The sequence below is a fragment of the Molothrus ater genome, chromosome Z (genome assembly GCF_012460135.2).
Source record: "Molothrus ater isolate BHLD 08-10-18 breed brown headed cowbird chromosome Z, BPBGC_Mater_1.1, whole genome shotgun sequence".
NCBI classification, from domain to species: Eukaryota; Metazoa; Chordata; class Aves; order Passeriformes; family Icteridae; genus Molothrus; species Molothrus ater.
This window is the reverse complement of record NC_050511.2, coordinates 14,163,641-14,182,354: the sequence shown is the minus strand read 5'-3', so window position 1 is coordinate 14,182,354 and position 18,714 is coordinate 14,163,641. Positions and strand designations below refer to the sequence as shown.

General features: G+C 36.8%; 1 protein-coding gene across 2 annotated transcripts in view; it reads right to left on the bottom strand.

Annotated features, from left to right (window-relative positions):
* GHR (growth hormone receptor) overlaps positions 1–18,714 on the bottom strand; it is a 118,875-nt gene that overhangs the window by 4,977 nt on the left and 95,184 nt on the right. For both annotated transcript variants that reach the window (XM_036403632.2, XM_036403633.2), the window contains 5 exons: positions 9,764–9,893; positions 8,542–8,702; positions 7,587–7,765; positions 3,517–3,688; positions 917–1,007 (listed from right to left, as the gene is read on the bottom strand). In XM_036403632.2, coding sequence (XP_036259525.1) covers positions 917–1,007; positions 3,517–3,688; positions 7,587–7,765; positions 8,542–8,702; positions 9,764–9,893 — 733 coding nt within the window. The remainder of the gene's footprint in view (positions 1–916; positions 1,008–3,516; positions 3,689–7,586; positions 7,766–8,541; positions 8,703–9,763; positions 9,894–18,714) is intronic.

Below are 18,714 nucleotides of genomic sequence, written 5' to 3'. Positions count from 1 at the left end.
GCTATTGCAGGGAATGTCTTCCTGAAATTAAACTCTGTCAAAGCATAGAGCTTGCCTAAAAAAAAATTACTGCCTAGTGAAAATTTTTTTTTTAGATCTGCTCCAAATGCACCAAATTGTTTTAATTTCAGTATGTGAAATGAAATTTCACCATTTTTTGGTATGTGCAAAGCTACTCAGTGTTCCTTTTCAAAGTGTATACACAAGACCACTGACAACACCCATGTGTGCACTGGGTCTTGACCATGGTGTTGCTCCATAGTGTACAACAGTACTGATATGACATCCAAGTTGAATTCTGCCAAAACCTATCCCTGAAAACATGTATTAGGGGATTAATTAATTTTAAGACCTGTTATTTTTATTTATGTTTCATTCTTTCATTTTTGTATATGATACCATTTCATAATTTTTACAATCAATGCAATTCTGTGCTTAGTTTCATTTTATTCCTGTTATCTACAGAAACTGCACTTTATCCATAGAGACCAAACATTGCCCTATGAATCAATCTCTTTCCCTTGGCTTCACGAAGTAGAGTTTACTGGAATGGTCTAAGAACAAAATCAAATATATAGACATAGGTTTGTATTAAACTTTAGAACAGCATGTGAATAAAAAATAGTATGTTCAAAATTTGAGTGAACTAAAAAAACAGTTCAAAGAGTAAGTAAATCAATCATGTAAATTCTGCAGAATAGAATGTATTGCAGTGAAAGAGGAAGATCAAGATAATCAGATTCCCCATGCTGAAGGCCCCATACATACTAATCCCAGTGATATGTAATTTACAAGAATAGACAAAAATGCTCAAAATGGTTACTTGTCCCCCATATTTGAAATAATTGAAAAATCTTTTTTTTCCCTTTTTTTAAAGCTATAGGTACATAAAATCCAACAAATAAAAAATCTCTACCTTGGTTGTTTAGACAGCATGATTGAGATCACTGTTACAGCCAGCCCACACACTCCAAAGACAACAACTAAGAACCATGGAAACTCAACTTCTGAAAGAACAAAACATGAACATATAAGCAGGAATGTCACATCTTTAACTTCAGCCTTGTCTTCCACCACTTGAGGATTCCAAAGTGGTAAAAACTGATGAAAATGCTTCTTACTCAAATGTAAAAGTTCTATGTTAAGCAGAAATAAAAATGTGCTTTTTGTCCTAGTTCTGGCCAGCACTTGGAGGTTCCTGGATACCACCTCATGTCATGGCCAGGGGCAGACAAAGGGACTCCCTGCCTTCCAAGAAGAAGGGTGTAACTTCTGGTTGAAAAATGTGGTGGCATTGTCTGACATTGCTTGTTGTCTCTGCAGTGAGCATCTCTCACTCAGAGGGTGTGAACCCCCCTTTCTTTTGTATACTTTTGCTATTAATATTGCTGCTTTTATTGTTTGCTTTCTTATCTCATTGCCGTTTCCAGTAAACCGCTTGTATCTTGACCTGTGATCTTCACTTTTTGTGTTATCAGTTTCAACTCCTTCCCACTGGAGCAGAAAGGGGAAGAGGGACTGAGTGATAAGGGTGTGGTTTGGGAGAACCTCAGTCACGGCACTGAATTGGGAAGTATCATTCCTAATCCATGGCAACTTTCGGTCTCAGCAGTTTCCATGCATTTATTAGTCCACTGAGACTCCTTGCTAAACCAGACTGATTTCATAAATCTAAACAAGATCTTAATAAAGATAATGTCTATGGCAAAAGCAGCCATGAGGAACATTCTGCCTGCTTGGAACATGGTATCAGTAGTCCTGAGGCATGTAATGCCACAGACCATGCTAATACTTGTTCATTCAAGCTGAGAGAACATTCCTAATAGCACACAAAATCACAAGCAAACTATTTTTCTCTCACAAAAAATAAGGTATGGTGGTGTCAAAAAACATACCACTTCTCTTTCTAAAGGTTGAACATTAATTATTTTGTGAACCAACTGAATCAACTGAAAAAAAAAGCCCCTTTTATTTACCTTGCAGGTGGCTACAAAGAATTTAGAAATTAATTGAGAAATGCAATTTAATAGAAATGAAGAACAATGCTGATAAATGAAATGTTTTATCTCTTAAATACTAGCAACTCCATTATTCTTAATATTACATTGTGAATTACAAAGCACAGAGAAATTTTTTCTAGCTTTAGTCTTAGATTTTTCTCATTTTTTCATAATTTAAAATTTCCTAAAGAAATTTCACTCTTAGTTTTTGGGCCAAGGAACACTGGACAGAAAGCTTTAAAACTCTATATATGAACAAAAATGACCTTTCAGAGAAAAAACAAAATAAAAAATTCAGGTATGAGTTTGAGCTCTGTGTTCCCAGCTCAGATTTTGACAAGACATGCTTTCAGGCATCAATAAAGTCCTATATGGATATGTCTGTGTTAAACAGGTCTCTATTTGAATAACTCATTGTCACATCAGTGAGACCAGCAAATGTCCAGCTCCTTCAAGAAGTTAGAACATTGTATTAGAAGACTTTTAATTATTAATACATGAAACGTATCTTAAGTTTACTTCTGTGTTCCTGAAAGTGACATACAAAAGAAGCAAAAATAAATTCTCAATCAAATCAGCTCACTGCTGCTGTGTGAGGTATGTGGATTAGGATCACCTTGGAGAATCTGAGTTGTAGTGACTGAAGAAAACTGGCCTTAGGATGGCCTTAGATTTTCCAAGTATTTTAATGTTATTCATATGAAAACCATGACCACTTAATATGGATAAGTTTAATAAAAAAATGACACATGTACAGAACATTAACTGTTCCTATAAGTTAGAAATGAGAACTAATAATAGGAAGAACTAAAAAGGAGAATATAGCCAGATTTTGAAAGATAAGAGTAACAGGTTGTTTTATATAACACCTTCACTAATAACCTGGAAAATGATGTGAAGAAGCTTGTTAAAATTACTTATTAAGGAACTCACATTTTGAAGACTTAATTTAGTAGCTCAGACCTGAGAACATCTGGAAAAGGCACTGTCTCATTCCTTCAATAGAAATATGTGATTCTCAATGGCTGATTTTTCTTGTTTTTAACAGCACTTGAAAATGAGTACTAGTCATAAGCAAGAATGAGAAAAATACTCACTGTCTTCGATAGTGTATCAGGATGATTAGAAAAGCACAGAATTCTAGAAAAAAACTTAGCCAGCAGTATTGCAAGAAATCACAATTCTTCTCTTCCCAACTGAGGTGCTCATTTTAGATGAATGAAGTACGAGATTTAATTCTGGTTTAGACTCCATGAGATGTGCAATAGCAGTTACTTCTGATTCTTAAAGCTATTTGTATTTTTGATCTCTGATGATCTGTGAAACAGTCTTGCTGAATTTACTTCTGAACTTGAACTTGTATAAGGAACTTGAACATTCTCAATCTCCCCAAATGATTCTCATGTAGTAGGCTGGAATACCTCTGTATTCAATCATTAAACATGGTTGAAACCATCCTCCACTCCATCATTGAAAAGACAAGAGTTAAAACTATAAAAATGCTTTGCTTATTTACCTTCTGTACAATGATCACATCCAATGCCTATTTGAGAAAATGACACATAGAGGATTTCACTGAACTCCCCGAATTTTTCAGAAGTTCGTTGTCTTGATCGGATTCGTATCTCATAATCTCTTGCTGTCTTCAGAGAGTACAGTGGAACCATTGTTGAGAGCCTGGGTTTTAACTGTAAAGACAGAAGAACTGTGATTTATTTGTTTGAGTTGTACTGGAAATTTTACACTGCTGCTTGATTTCTGAAGGCATTTTTGCTACTGGGCATTTTGAGGATAGCACAAGAAGAGTTAGAGAACATTAACACCATTTACTGTCAACTTAGTAGTCATCAGGCATTTCTGTGATTCAGGGGACCAAAAGCAGAGAATCCAAGCTCTGTAGATACAGTCAATGAAGAAAGGCAGCTTCCCCCAGTTACACACCATAAGTAGGTGGTGTGAACATCTTTCACTGATCTTTCAGGTTGTAAATACTTTTTACTGTTATAACACAACATTACTGATTGCAGAATGCCAAAACTGCTGTTAAAATAACACGGGAGTTCTAAAACTACTGCAATCTCCACTATGAATTTAATGGTTATAACCAAACATATTGCATGTTATAAATGTTTTTATTTGGAGAACAATATATAGGCCTCCAAAATCTTCAGCTATATACAAAATGTGATAATGGAGACTGTGTGACAGCTGGCATCAGATTGTGGTCTTTGAAACGTCTATATTAGCTGAAATATACTTAGATACTGCTGAATATGAAAATGTTTAGAAAATCACATTAGAGGTCTTAATAAGTAAAATTTCTGCCTTTTTCTATTATACCTCTATATGCATTTTCATTCCAATAACCCTACAATAGTATAAAAAATAAAGAAAATGTGCTCAAAATAGAAATCCATTTGGCAGATATTATATTCTACTTTTACTTTAGAATCAAATACGATACCAGAAAAAAAAGCATCATGGCTAAAACTTAAAATATCTGGAAAACAGCAGCCTTTGGGAATTTGAAGGAAGCTTCAACAACACAGTCCTATAATCTCCATAGCTGCATAACCTCAACTTGAGACAATATTTGTTGGTAGGTATGATCTCTGGAGTTGTCTGATCCCTGTCTGATCCCTGGTGACTCCTGACTCCAATGTTCTTACAATCAACCAGTCAGATTTTGGAGGAGACAGACTGCTTTTCTCTCCTAGTAGTTGAGAATTGTGGAGAACCATTGCTGTACATCACCCATGTTTTTAATATGTGAAGAATATCCATTTGGAAAACATTGGGAAGGGTATTTAATATATACTTATTTCATGGTATTAAGCCACAAAGAAATAGTTCACTGAAGTTTTACAGATAAGTTTACATCCATCCCAAATAATGGTGTTACTTGGAAAAAGCCAAGAAGAATAAATCAGAGCCTTTATGAAAGGCTCCTGGATGGAGTGGGAAAAGTTCAGCAAGAAGTGAATAGGTGAACAAACAGCATTTGTCATAGATTAATTCAAGTAAAAGCCATATGAGAGAGACATCATAAAAGGTCTCATGAACACCCATTATGTCAGGGTGAATTTTATTCATTTAGAACGTTTCTCAGAAAATAATTTTGGTCCTCTTATCACCATATTTTTCTGTTTTAACACTTACTAATTAATGTTTAATCTTCTTTCAATTTAGAAATTATTTATTTTCAAGTAGTAAATATATTGAGAAAATAATAAAGGCTATGCATGAAAAAGCAATGAATCATCCCCAAAAATATAGAAAAATTACAAACAAATCTCAGTAAGGAGGGACTTAGTACCATAATAAGTACTATAAATTAATTTTTTTATTACTTATATGTACAAAGCATTATGGTATATTTAAGCAGTCAAGGATTATCCTTTGTGTAAAAAACCAGTAATAAGTAGACATGTATAACTTGACCATGTATAAGCAGATATTTATGTCTTAATGTGCTTCAACAGTCATTAGAGAAGGCATTTGTAGCAAGGAATCCAAAGAGTGAAATTGTAGCATTGCTCCAATGCTGTCATTTGGAATTCGCTCTTGTCCTAGGCCAGACCAGGATTTTGTTCAGAAATTTGTCTTTTGTGCTCTCATAGTGCCTCAGTGAATTATGCCATGTTTATATTCCTAAAATGAAAGGCTTACAAAACCTTCCACTATACACAGGTTAAGTCCAAAATAATCTATAATACTTTGTCTCTTGAGGCGAGTATCACAATCAGGAATTCCTTATCTGTGTTCAGAAAGAACACTGATCTTCAAATCTTTGCTCTCCTGAGAAGAACTATTCTCAAAGCGTTCTGGGATTATTGACAGTATTGGAGCAAGAACAAAGCTTAATTAGGGCATTTATATGACTGATATCAAAACTGGTACTAAAAAAACCATTAAAATGTGCATTTTTAGAGACATACCTGTATTCTGCTTTTGAACATTTGCAGATTTTCAGCTTCTTAAAGATTATTGATTTACTGCCTAAACTTAACACATTTAACTGGATTTAAAATAGAGGCTAAAATATATATATATATATATATATATATTAAGAGGCTAATATTTTAAACCAGTATAGATAGAAAGACAGAGAATTATTAGGAAAAATTTTTACAGACATTATAGGCCTGTTTGGCTGTAGACTTGTTAATAAACACTAGGTTAAAGAGAAAATGCTAACACTGAGAAGGACCAGAAGTGAGAAGTAGGCCAAGGTCTTTCACCGGTGAAGGCAAGCAAACCAGTTTGAATACGTTTCAACTGGTAAATCTGGCTATGTTCAAATTGTTTGAATTTTCCTTTTGTAGTTAATGACAAATTTGTAACAGTATTATCTGGGTTTTTTTCTGCCAATTAAATCAGTTCATATTAATAAGAAAGCAAAGAAAGGATTCTCCTCTAACATGATGTTCTTACTGAATTGAATAAGAGCTCTCCATATGCAAATATGCCATGACACACTGGAATTTAGCCTATGCATTCAGGTAAGATGGGCACAATATCTTACCTATAACAGAAAAACTAACTACATGAGAAGTTAAGTGATTTTCAAAAAGTAAACTTAAAATATTTGTAATATATTATTTTATATTTTCACAGACTATCCCAAAACTTCCCCTTGATGTCTGGTATGAAATCTGTAAGTCTTACCTATGTTGCATTATTTTTATTTGCTTATTGTATCAAATTTTAAATTGTAACTCAAAGTTCCTTCCTTCCTTCCTTCCTTCCTTCCTTCCTTCCTTCCTTCCTTCCTTCCTTCCTTCCTTCCTTCCTTCCTTCCTTCCTTCCTTCCTTCCTTCCTTCCTTCCTTCCTTCCTTCCTTCCTTCCTTCCTTCCTTCCTTCCTTCCTTCCTTCCTTCCTTCCTTCCTTCCTTCCTTCCTTCCTTCCTTCCTTCCTTCCTTCCTTCCTTCCTTCCTTCCTTCCTTCCTTCCTTCCTTCCTTCCTTCCTTCCTTCCTTCCTTCCTTCCTTCCTTCCTTCCTTCCTTCCTCCCTCCCTCCCTCCCTCCCTCCCTCCCTCCCTCCCTCCCTCCCTCCCTCCCTCCCTCCCTCCCTCCCTCCCTCCCTCCCTCCCATCCATCCATCCATCCATCCATCCATCCATCCATCCATCCATCCATCCATCCATCCATCCATCCATCCATCCATCATCTAAATTATAAGTATTAAAATTTACAGGCACTCTGAAGAATCTGGAATGACATGGCAATATTCTTGTTCAGACTACTGAAACATCATGCACTGTTTAAATAGTTGAAGCTTAAGAAAAGAATAGACAAATATTTTATCCTTGAAAACACTTGCATATATCTGACTCTTCCTATACTTACTAATCTAACACAGGTGTTTCTGGGTTTTCATTACCCTGCCTGTCAACTATCTTGACATATAAAGTTACAGTATTTGCTAGAAAATGTCAGAAAAAAATGCAGGTATATCATTTAAGAAACAAGGCATTGTCTAATTAGCAATTACAAACAGGTTTTTCAAAGTGGTACAAGAGTGTTAGGAATAGAACAAGCCTGCACTGCACTATGACTAATGTATAATAAATATTTGTTTCATACCTCCTTCCATTTTGTCTCATTAACTTCTTTGTACTGCAATTCATATTCCAGAGTAATCCATCCTTTCCGAACATCTGCTGTTGGTGGTGGATCCCATCTTACCTGGATATCCCCATGGATCCCAGTTTGACTAGTATTTAGCAGAGTCCAGTTAAGGTGGACAGGGGGATCAGGTAGTACTGTTTAAACAGAGTATTTGGAATAAAACAGCCAGTTTTCAATGTGAAATGACCATTCTTACTACATACTGATAAATTATTTCAGGACTTAAAAAGTATTATATTAACCATAACAAAAAGGCACTCTGCCAATTGGCAGTAGATATGTTCTGCATAAATCTCACCCAACCAACCAATAAAGAAGATTAAGAATGAATGCTCAGCTGAATAAAAGAGAGCATTGGGTATTCTAATTACCTGTAGGAATAAATTATCTGGATATGCAGTTAATGGTGGTACACTACCACTCTGAGCAAGCAATAACATCTGTAAAGTCCCAGGCAGTCAAGATTCATACTGCCAATAAATATAAATCCTAGCTTAGAAATACAAGACATCCTGATCCTTTAGATTACAGTTGATTCAGGAAAAAAATAGTGTTTGGCTTCCAGAGTTTTGCAGGATCAAGGTTTTAATGCCAACTTTGCTCTACAAGGAGATGTAGTATCCATTAGAAAGGACTCAAAGTGAAAGCAAAGACAAGCTCATTTGAGCATGCACACATTTGAGAGACCACTGGGATTTAGAAAAAGAAATCACATATTTGCTTTTATCCTTTAAGCTTTTTTCCAATCTAGGCAGTATTTTCTGGCGTGGATTACATTACCGTGTTACAAAATCAAATCCCTTCCCATGGATCATATATTTTAGGTACTGACTTTTCTGAGAGGCAATATTTAAATACAGCCTAAGTAATACAAAAGCTTATAGAGGTAAGATACATAATGGAAGCATACCTATTTCATCAACACTGAAACATTTTTTGTCATATACTTCATTTTTACTGGCAAGTTGAACACAATATGGTGTCCACACAGAGGTGTAGGATGCATTGAAGTAACAGCTATTTTGTCCTGAAGTGATATAATCAGGGCATTCTTTCCAGTCTTCCTCATTACTAGAATGACAACAAAAATGCAATATTCATGAGAGAGAGATTTACAGACCTTACAAAGTACAAATTACAGATGTTACTAGACACAGTACTGATAAGTTGTAAAATTTATGAAAGGGATAAAAACATGTCAGTATTGAGGGTGATTTACAATGAAACCACTGTTGAAGAAACCTGCATAACTGGTTTAGGTACTCAGGTACTTAGTGGCCTGGAAAATAGCTAAACTTTAAGGTGCCTTCTAACCCAAAGCATTTTATGATTCTGTTATTCTATATTCCTATGATTTCTGAGATGTCTCAGAGTAACTAAGAAAGCCAACCTTGCTATTAGGCTTAAGTCTGATATGCAAATGTATCATAACCATCATCAAAAAGCATCTGTAGATCAAAAAGATCAAAACCCTGTTCATTAGAGGGAACAGAAATGCACATCCTCCTATTCCTGTGAACAAAAGGCCTATTTCCTTAATAGCCATTACTGGTAATGTCTATGTCCTTTTTCAGCCTAATCATTGTAGCAACCTGAAATTTAAAAAAGCTTAAAGTGGAGCTGAATCATAATTGAACAGGACTCAATGGAACATTATCCCAGTATCAGAGCAGTCTTTTTCCCTGGACCTGTACATTCAGATTTTATCACATCAATTGATCAACGGGGACTTCATAAAACTTTAATAAAAATTTGAAAGGGCCTGTATCCAACCTCCACATTTGTGCACACATATAAGGAATCTCAGTGTTGCAGGTTAGATGGATAAAGAATAAACTGAAGTTGCCTATTAAAAAATCCTTACCCAAGCTATATAGTGTTCAGTTTTGGATTCTGCAACCTGGACCTAAATTTAGTAAGAATGGTGTTTAATTATCTGTCACATAATGCTTGTTGCTGCAAATTGCTCAATAACTACCAATAAAATCTAACATTGGAAAAAATGTACTTAAAACATGGGTTTATACCCTTAAAAACAGTATGGCTTATATCACAGCAAAAAATTAACAGTAGCAACCTAACAAGCATGCCAAAAAATTACTTTTCTCTTTTCCTTTTTCAGCTTTTATTACCTCTTCTTGTACAACAGCTGTAGTATTCTTGGAACAGTGAGGTTATAAAAATTTCCAGCAGTCCAAAAACATGAAAATGTCTCCATTTCAGGTGATCTGCATTTTCTGATTTGTGGCCACTGCAAGAGGTCTGTCAGAAAAAAAAAGCAGGGGACAGAAGGATACACATTAAACAAATCCAAACCCCGGATAACCTGCTGTTAAAATGAAACAGCACCTTTAATGAATAATTAACTTTTCTTCCAATCCCTTATGTACAATGAGGCAGGATTTAAATTCTTACATGCATACATGTAGAGGGACATAGAAGCCATAAATTCGAAAGATGCATCAAGCTCTCTTTTGTACTGTGTAGAAGTGAATATAATCACAGCTTGACACTAGGCATAGGGATTTGCCAGCCCTACAGCTGTAACTGAACAGGAAAGTCTGTTTCAGATGGAAGGGACCTAAAACAATCATCCAGTCCAACTGCCTAACCACTTTAGGGCTAACCTAAGGTTAAAGCCTGTTATTAAGGGCACTGTCCAAATGCCTCTTAAACACTGGCAGACTTGGGGCATCAACCACCTCTCTAGGACACCTGTTCCAGAGTTTGACCACTTAAAGAAGCTTGTCCTAATGTCCAGTCCAAATCCCTCAGGTGTAGTTTTGAAACATTCCCACATGTCCTGTCACTACCCCTCTTACCAGCTTTGTTTCCCTCCTCAGGATGGAAACAAGGACATTCAAATCTTCTTTAAACTGCAGGGCCCAATACGGCACACAGGAAGGTCACACCAAGGCTGAGCACAGTGGACTCATTGCCTTTGGACTAGCTGGCTGTCCCCAGTTTGGTTAGTTCAGTACAGATACACCTGAATTAGCGCTTCATTTGCTTTGAAGAAGGTGTGGTACTGCAGAGCTTACACAGACTCACCACAGCTTAGCACATACCCAGCTGATGCATTTCATGATGCCTGCTCATGACAGAAGCTACCTTGAGCTGAGCTCAGGTTTGTGTGCACAATGCTGTGTGGATATAACCCTGTTGTGAGGGAGATAAGGGGACTTCTAAGCATGGGCATGTTCTGCCACATGCCCATTTCTATTCTTTGTCAAAACTGAAACAATGAAAGCTCATAAAATGACTGCTGCAATAAGTCAGCCACATCAACTCTTGTGAGAAGTATAAATGCAAAAGTTGCAGGTATGATTCACTGCTTCCAAAGCCAAGCCTTAACTTTTCCCTGATTTTGAAGGTTCTAATTGCCAGTGTTCCCTATTTGGCCTGAAAAGCTTTCAGAGAAAGTACATGGAATTGTCTACCTCTCTTCACAGACCATCTGGGAATATGATCATTTATTTAAGAAAATTTCTCCAAAATGCATTTAAGCATTTAAGATGTAGATGTTAGTCAGGTATTTATGAGTGGTGAAAAGAGAATAACATGGTGCTCCTCGACCCTGCATGCAAAGTTCTTTGCAAAGGTTTTGGCAGCTGTGAATATCAGAATTTCAGACAAGATAATAAGGAAGAAATATGTTAATGTCAGGGTGGTGAAACACTGGAACAGATTGCCCAGAGAAGTGGTGGGTGCCCCACCCAGGAAACATCCAAGACTAGGTTAGACAGGACTCTGAGCATCCTGGTCTAGTTGAAGACAGCCTGGGTGATTGCAGGTGGGTTGGGCTAGAGGATCTTTACAGGTGTCTTCCAGCCCAAACTATTCTGTGATTCTGGGATAATACTTGATACAAGACATTTACCTTCAAAGTCAGATACAGTCATCCACAAGCACTAGGCACTTCCTGCTACACAAGAGGATATTGTGACCTTCATGAACGCTGACTCCTTTATTTATGGCTCAGACAGACACAGCCACTCCATGCCTGAGCAATCTGTATTTCTCAGGCTCAATGGTTTAAATTGTGTACTTTATATTACACACCACCAAGCATCCATATCAGGCACTAGCTAATACATGAGTATTATGAATTTCTGTTTTGCTCATCCCATAAAATTGTCTGATTTTACACTGTGGACAATGAACAAGGCCTGAGAACATGTCTGTAAATAGATTTCACAAGCTGGTTAGATTAAACCTCTCTGCCATCCCCTTCCGTCTCCTGCCTCCCCCAAGCATTGAGAATTCATCTTGCCACCCTAAAATAACTGAACTTTGATTGGAAAGATTTAAAAAACGGTCTTTTTTTCTTAGCCAGCATGTTCTATTTCACTCAACTTTAAATAAGTTTCAGTTTAAAACTGAAACAAATATTGAAATGAACTGTTGCTGCAAAGGAAAAAAAATGGTACTGTTCTTTTTCCAGAAAATATTGAAACAGAACATTTTTACTATTGTGCCTGATTTTTTGTAGTGTGATATTTAGTGTTTGACAGCTTTGGCAAAACTTCAAAATGCTTCTGGGATTGATGTTGACTTGAGCTTTTACATAGTTTTACATCATTTGTCAAACAATTTCCATGCTGTAGACGTCTTTGTTAGAAACAGCACATGATCACGAAACTGCAAATCGTTGTAACATAAATCCAAAACAAAATAGGATAAAAGATTCAAGAACAGAGTTGTATTTATAACTTTTAAAAGTGCAAGTGTCCCAGCTTTCAAATTTGAATTTTCTTATTTAATTGAAAATCAAATTACTATATAAAAGCAAAACAAAGGAAAAAAATGTTTAAAAACAGAACAAGAAAAATGAATTATATTTTCTGCTTTTACTTCAAACATATGAATAAAATTACATAATACCTATAATCAAGAAGACACATGTCTCTCCCTTCTTCTATAAACAGATAGTGTGCAAGGAAGTACATGCTATGGCTTTTCCTGTTTCTATCCTCAGCTACATGCAAATATAGCTATTTTTACTGCAACACATTAAGAATTTGAGAAAACGATATATTGGAAAACTACTAAATTAGAGTATTTCTGTTGATGTATTTATATCGGTATTTATAGCTAGAACATATAATATTTACAGACCATGCAGACTATGTTCTCATCTGTAGGGGTAAATAAAGTCACACTGTCATTTTTTCACATGATGAAATGAACTGAATTGAATCAAACTTCACTTAGATCTTGAGAGGTCCAGCAGAATCTTAGATATAGGCTCTACCATGTCTTACTAATCAATTATCTGGAATTTACCAGCTTTGTGCACACTTTCAGATGTACAAACTCTTTTAGGAAAACAGATCATAGCACAACCAGAATGGCATCATTTACAATGGAGAGGATTAGCAATACAGAATACAGATTAAGACTTGGTCTCTTACATCCTAACTTCAGAAGAATGTATCCCCAAGTCTCTCTTTTCCACTTCATCATGACAGGACCATTAATTCTTTCTCTCATAGATGTTCCATCAACAGTCCCAAGAATTTTTGAACAGGGAGTATTTTTGTTTGGGATTCAGTAGTCCTGGTTAACCAGTTTATATGAATACATATATTTTTATTTTATGACTATTTGAAAGAAATACTATCTTATGATAAACATTTCCAGTTTCTGTGTCAAGTTTCCAGCCACAGATTTCGTGACTGACTGAAGAAAACTTTAGCATATTAACTTGTGTAAGGCTTGGCATTCCTGGGGTAGAGCTCATGAATTCCTTGTTTCCCACACAAGTCAATTATCAGCATTGCGCACCCTCTGTGAGCTCCATCTGAACAAACTGTCCCAGAATGTGATAACTGTAAGCAATAGCTCAGCTGAATGCATTTAGGCATAAAGACAGCAGGGCACTGAAAGTAAAGGCTGTCAAACCAAGATTTTAAATAGACTAGAAGAGAAAAACAAAGAAGAGCAAAACAAAGCATGGATGTACACTTGCTCATTTCCTATCTAAACCAGTAAGTTCCAGTCAAACTGTCATTAATAAAACCACTCGCTTTACTCAAGATAATGGCTTGACCAAATATGCCATTTCAACAGGAAAAAAACATGGGAAAAAAAGTGTCAGAAGGCTAATTCTTTTAGAGACTGAATTTACTTTTATATTTTCCTTTTCTTTCTCTTCCCGCCCTTCCTTAAAAGTCCCTCTAATAAAATATAACTTTAAAAGGAGCTGGAAGTGTGGAAGACTAAAGAACTGACATATGTAACCAGGGTGTAGCAAAACAGTTTATCATCATCTTGGAGGAAGTCCTACTGCCACCAGACCTCTAGGACTTCTGCAGGGACAACAGTGGAGTACACAAATTGTACAGAAATATCCCACTTATTGATGTAGGACTTTGGTAGGTGAAATAATAATAAGCATATGACTGATAAAAATCAAGCTAACAAAACACAAAATGATAAAAGCGGCTGCACTTTTGCTGAACAAAATGAGGTGTTTCTAGTTGTGAATTTTAGAAGCTCCAAGTAGAATTATCCGTTATCAGAACTTCCTGTACCAGTCAAACCTACAGCAAAGTTAAACTCACAGAAGAATAACATGCCCCAATATGCAAATCATTGATAACAAAAACCTTATGCAACAGCACATCTCTTAATATAATCCATTCTCAAAGCACATACAATGTGTCACTGCTAGAGCGCAATACAGAAAGGTGGAAATGGCAATACGATGAAGGGAATTCATTACAGTTAACACTGAAAACAGCTATGAAGAGCTGGAGTGCTATTTCCTGTAGCTCAAATTTGTACATTGGCAGTAAATGCTCTGTCAATTAGCTCCTGCTCCTGAATCCACCAGGCTCATCAAAGGTTGGGTCATTTAATTAATAAGAGCCAGTTGATTTCTGTGCTACCAGGAAATTCTAATTTGTTTAAATTAGGCAGTAAAATGAACCACATTTGGTGTCAGTGGATGATATGTTGAATAGGTACAATCTAGTACTAATAAATTGTCACACATCCTATATAAAGAGCAGGAGATGCAGTACAGGGAGACAACAACCAGGTCACCTCTTCAGCAGGCTGCTTGCTAATCTGACCCAGTTTTTGCCCTAAGTAAAAAGGACCCATAAAGGACCAACAAGTTCTGGAACATATTTTTATGGAAAAGAATATTTTTTTTTTAATATCAGTAATAAATCCAATCCTTTTGTACAAAATACTTGACAGAAAGAAAGCAAAGCTTAATAACTCTGATATGCTGCATCACAGTGAAGACAGAATGGAAATGCTGTGTAAGAGAATACTATGCCCATGAATTAAGTCTAAATATTTTAATAGTTCATGATAAATTCAGGTGTTTTTCTTAGAAGAATGAAAGTGGGATGTTTACGTCTGCATTGGACATTAATTTGGCGACTGCTACCTCAAAATACATTATGTAGGCATCCCTGCAAAGCAGATAACTATGCTGGCTGATCTTTCAGAAAAAAACTTCTTCTATCTTTAGTCTAGTGAGTCTGATGTGGTTAAAAGCACAAAAGCCAGGAGAAACTGAGCTTATTCCATAGCATAGAAGTCTAACAGCTGTGTTGGTTTCCCACACTTTCTATGCTATTAAGCATCCACAGAACAGAAATCAATGTGGCTCACACATGTAAGGGTAGTACACACAAATGAAGTAAATAAAGCTCAGGACTGAGGGAAAAAGCAATCACACAGCATTACTCAGTACCATTGCCCATGAGAAAGTACAGGGAGGAGAGTGGATGTGCACATGTGCCATGTCCCATGGTACTTGGTATGTGCTTTCCAAATCATGCCCTCCCACGTGCAGTGGTGGAATCAAGGGATTTCTGTTTCAGGTAATCACTGTCTACTGGCTTGCCTTCAAATACAACAAATAAAGAGAAGCAAAGCCAAAGATCATGGTAATTGTAAATGAAAGGCAGTTAATGTAACAAACCCATTTTCAATTCTCTCTTAATTGCTTACGTAGTTGTAACTGAAATTGAAATGACCTTTTCAAGAAATTATGTACAAAAAAAAAAAAGTGTAATGCTTTTATCTGTTACAGCCATTGCTGGAGATGTTCAGTATTGACTAGCATTATGTGGAAGATTAAGTAAGGAAATATGGAAGCATAAATAAGGTCCTGTGGTCAAACAGAATGTGCAATTAGCAAACACCACAAAAGGTCCTCCATGCCCTTCTCAGTGCAAACAAATTTTTCAGTACTGATAAAAATTTTCAATATCCTTCTTTCTCCTGCATATGTACTAGCAATTTCTATTCTGAAGTCCAGTTCAAAGTCAACAGCTGTCTAAGACCAAATGCATTGCTCCCCACCATGCAGCAATGAGGGGTTATCCTTGCTGAGATTGGTGCTCAGAACCAGCACCAGAAAGACAAGCTTTTCAGAAAGAGAAGCTAAGTTCAACTTGGCATTCCCAATCCAGGACCTAACACCTTCCCAAACTCTGAGAGTACTCAGAGGACATGGGGAGTAAGATTGTCAGGTGTAAGAATTGCAACTTGACAAAACAATGAAAAGTCACTCTAGGGCACATCTTAATGCTCCTGCCTAAATGTTGCAACTTACTTCCCTTGTTTTAACATTAGCTCCCTTCCTATAAACAAGAAAGTGTGCAGATGGGGCAGTTTGACTGCACTGCAGTGGCTACTGGCATTGGGTAAGGGTAGCCAGGTCTTGGTCTGACCAGGGGATAAGGGAGGACCATGCCTTGAGCCCCAGAGCCTGGTGGAGGTGGCTGGGGCATGGAGCCCATGGTGGGCAGGGTACTGTGGGGCACACCTTGCAAAACCTGGCAGCAGCAAATGACTGTGCAGTGGTGTTAGGAAAGCAAACAGCACAAGTGCCAGCCTGAGAACAATACAGAAACTGTTTTAAAAAAGGAAGTAGAGTAGTGGGAAGTAGAGCAGTGGGAGTAGACAAATGGAGCCAAAATAGGGAGAAAAAGAAAAAGGAGAACAAAGACACAGGTGAAAAGAAGAATGAGAAAATCACGTTTGGAAAGAAAAGCACGAGAAAGCATAACTGGTTATGACAGGAAGGTAAGTAAGGGCAGCAAAAGACTTGAGGTAAGGCAGAACAAGCATAACATTGAAAAACTACAAATGAAACACATGAGCTGATGTAAGCCTGCAGTCACTGTTACTCAGTTCAAACAGTGAAGACAACAACTTTGGGTCTGGCACATGCATACATGCCCTGATAAGGTAGAGCAGAAACTGCATGCACCTGGGATCACCCAAGAGAGATACTAAGGCAACAGACTGGAGGAGAAAGCAGGTGGTTGCAAGGGCAGTGTGAAAAGAGACAAGCAAGCACTGACACAGCAAACCTGTTTAAGGACTGCTGCAGAATAATGCAGTTCTGCACAACAGAAAGAATGAGGTCTTCCTCACAAATCTGTCAGACATCAGGTCTAATACAATCAGTGCTCCATGAAAGCAGGGCTGTGAGTCTGCCAGGTTTCATTCACCGCCAAGGTGCAGCCAAGCACTAACAGTGATATTATATCCCAAACTCCATGGGTAAGATGACAATGACACTGTGTCCGAAACATCACCAAAACAGCGCTGGTTATGCAGAAATGTGTCCTGATATTTCTTGTTTATTTCCTATCCACACCCTTGTTACACTTGAATGAAGTAACTCACAGAAATATGGCCCCCAATCTGGCCTTGTTCTTGACATTCAGTCCTGTTAATTCACACTGCTTTTGGGAGATCAGAGTTAATCTCTAAATTCTTGTACTTTCCACTGTTAAACTTTCAAGTTATTTCTGACTTCTGCAGATTTTAACCATTCTTCAAAACAATGGCCATCTGGTATATTTGCAGTATCTCTTTCATACATGGCAGGAAAATCCTACCTTGTACTCTACAGAGATTTTAAACCATCTCCATTTGAAGCAGTAAAATTTGGCTTTTATTCAAGTGAAGCAAAAAATCCAGATCTATCCAGAGAATAATTATCTGAATATCTTTGAAGGGAATTCCAAAAAGGCAGCAACAATTTGTTCCCTAGTCCAGAGGGAAGTTCCCTGTTACAGTCACCATATAGCAATTTAAAAGCTATGGAGATAAAAAAGATATGGAGGCTATTACTAGGAGGGTCATTTGTTACCTTCACCTGGCGTGAAATTCCATAACTCCATTACTGAGCCATTCCCTGAGAAGCGCTACTACAAAAAACATCCTTGGCAAGCAGGGCCACAGGCACTCAACAGAAGCTGAGTTCTCAAAGGAGTCCAAGGATTTCTGTGGCAGTGATGATTGAAAACTTTTTGAAGACTGCAAGTGTAGTGATTCTTCACAATTCTTCATCAAGACAACCACCCAATTTCATCTTTAGACAGACTGTGAAGTATACAGGGATTTATATGGTATTTTCACTCTTTTTGCAGCTCTAGACCCTAACACTTTCTTTTGGATCCCACAGAAAACTGTATTGAGTATTTTAGAATATTCTATTGTGCCATATTTCTCTTGTGCTTTTTTAAGTGTCTGTTTTATTACTGTGACCAGAATGTTTATTCATTCCATAATTCAGAGCTTTATTATTGCAGTGAATCATGAACTATGAGTTTCGAGCTTCAAAGTGAAATTTAAAAATCAAACCCAAAAAGAATAAAATAATTGTTTTCTCCTTTTACCTTCAAACCTAACAAGTACATGAGTCTTTGCAGTTTTGCAGGGCTTTTGCTTTTGTAAGAAAGTTTTTTTAGTAGGTTTCAAAAGGAAAAACACTGTGACAACAGTTCTGTCTCCTCTTAAGCAAAGTTCTAGTAGTCCTACTACGATTGTCCTTTTAATCGTATTTATAAAGCAACAATCTCCACCTCCTAATGGTCAGAAATGAAGCCAATATTGTGATAGATAATTTAGAAGTCCTGCTAATTTACAAACAACTTTTTTTTTTAAAAAACCCCAACCAAGAAATCAGAGTACCAAGTAGTTCTCACAGCCATGACTTGACACATGTGCTTTGGATCCCAGCTGGATTCCTGCACATGAAAGGAAATGTATGTGACATAGCTGTAAATTACAAACAGGGAGTATTCGAAGTTCTTCCCAA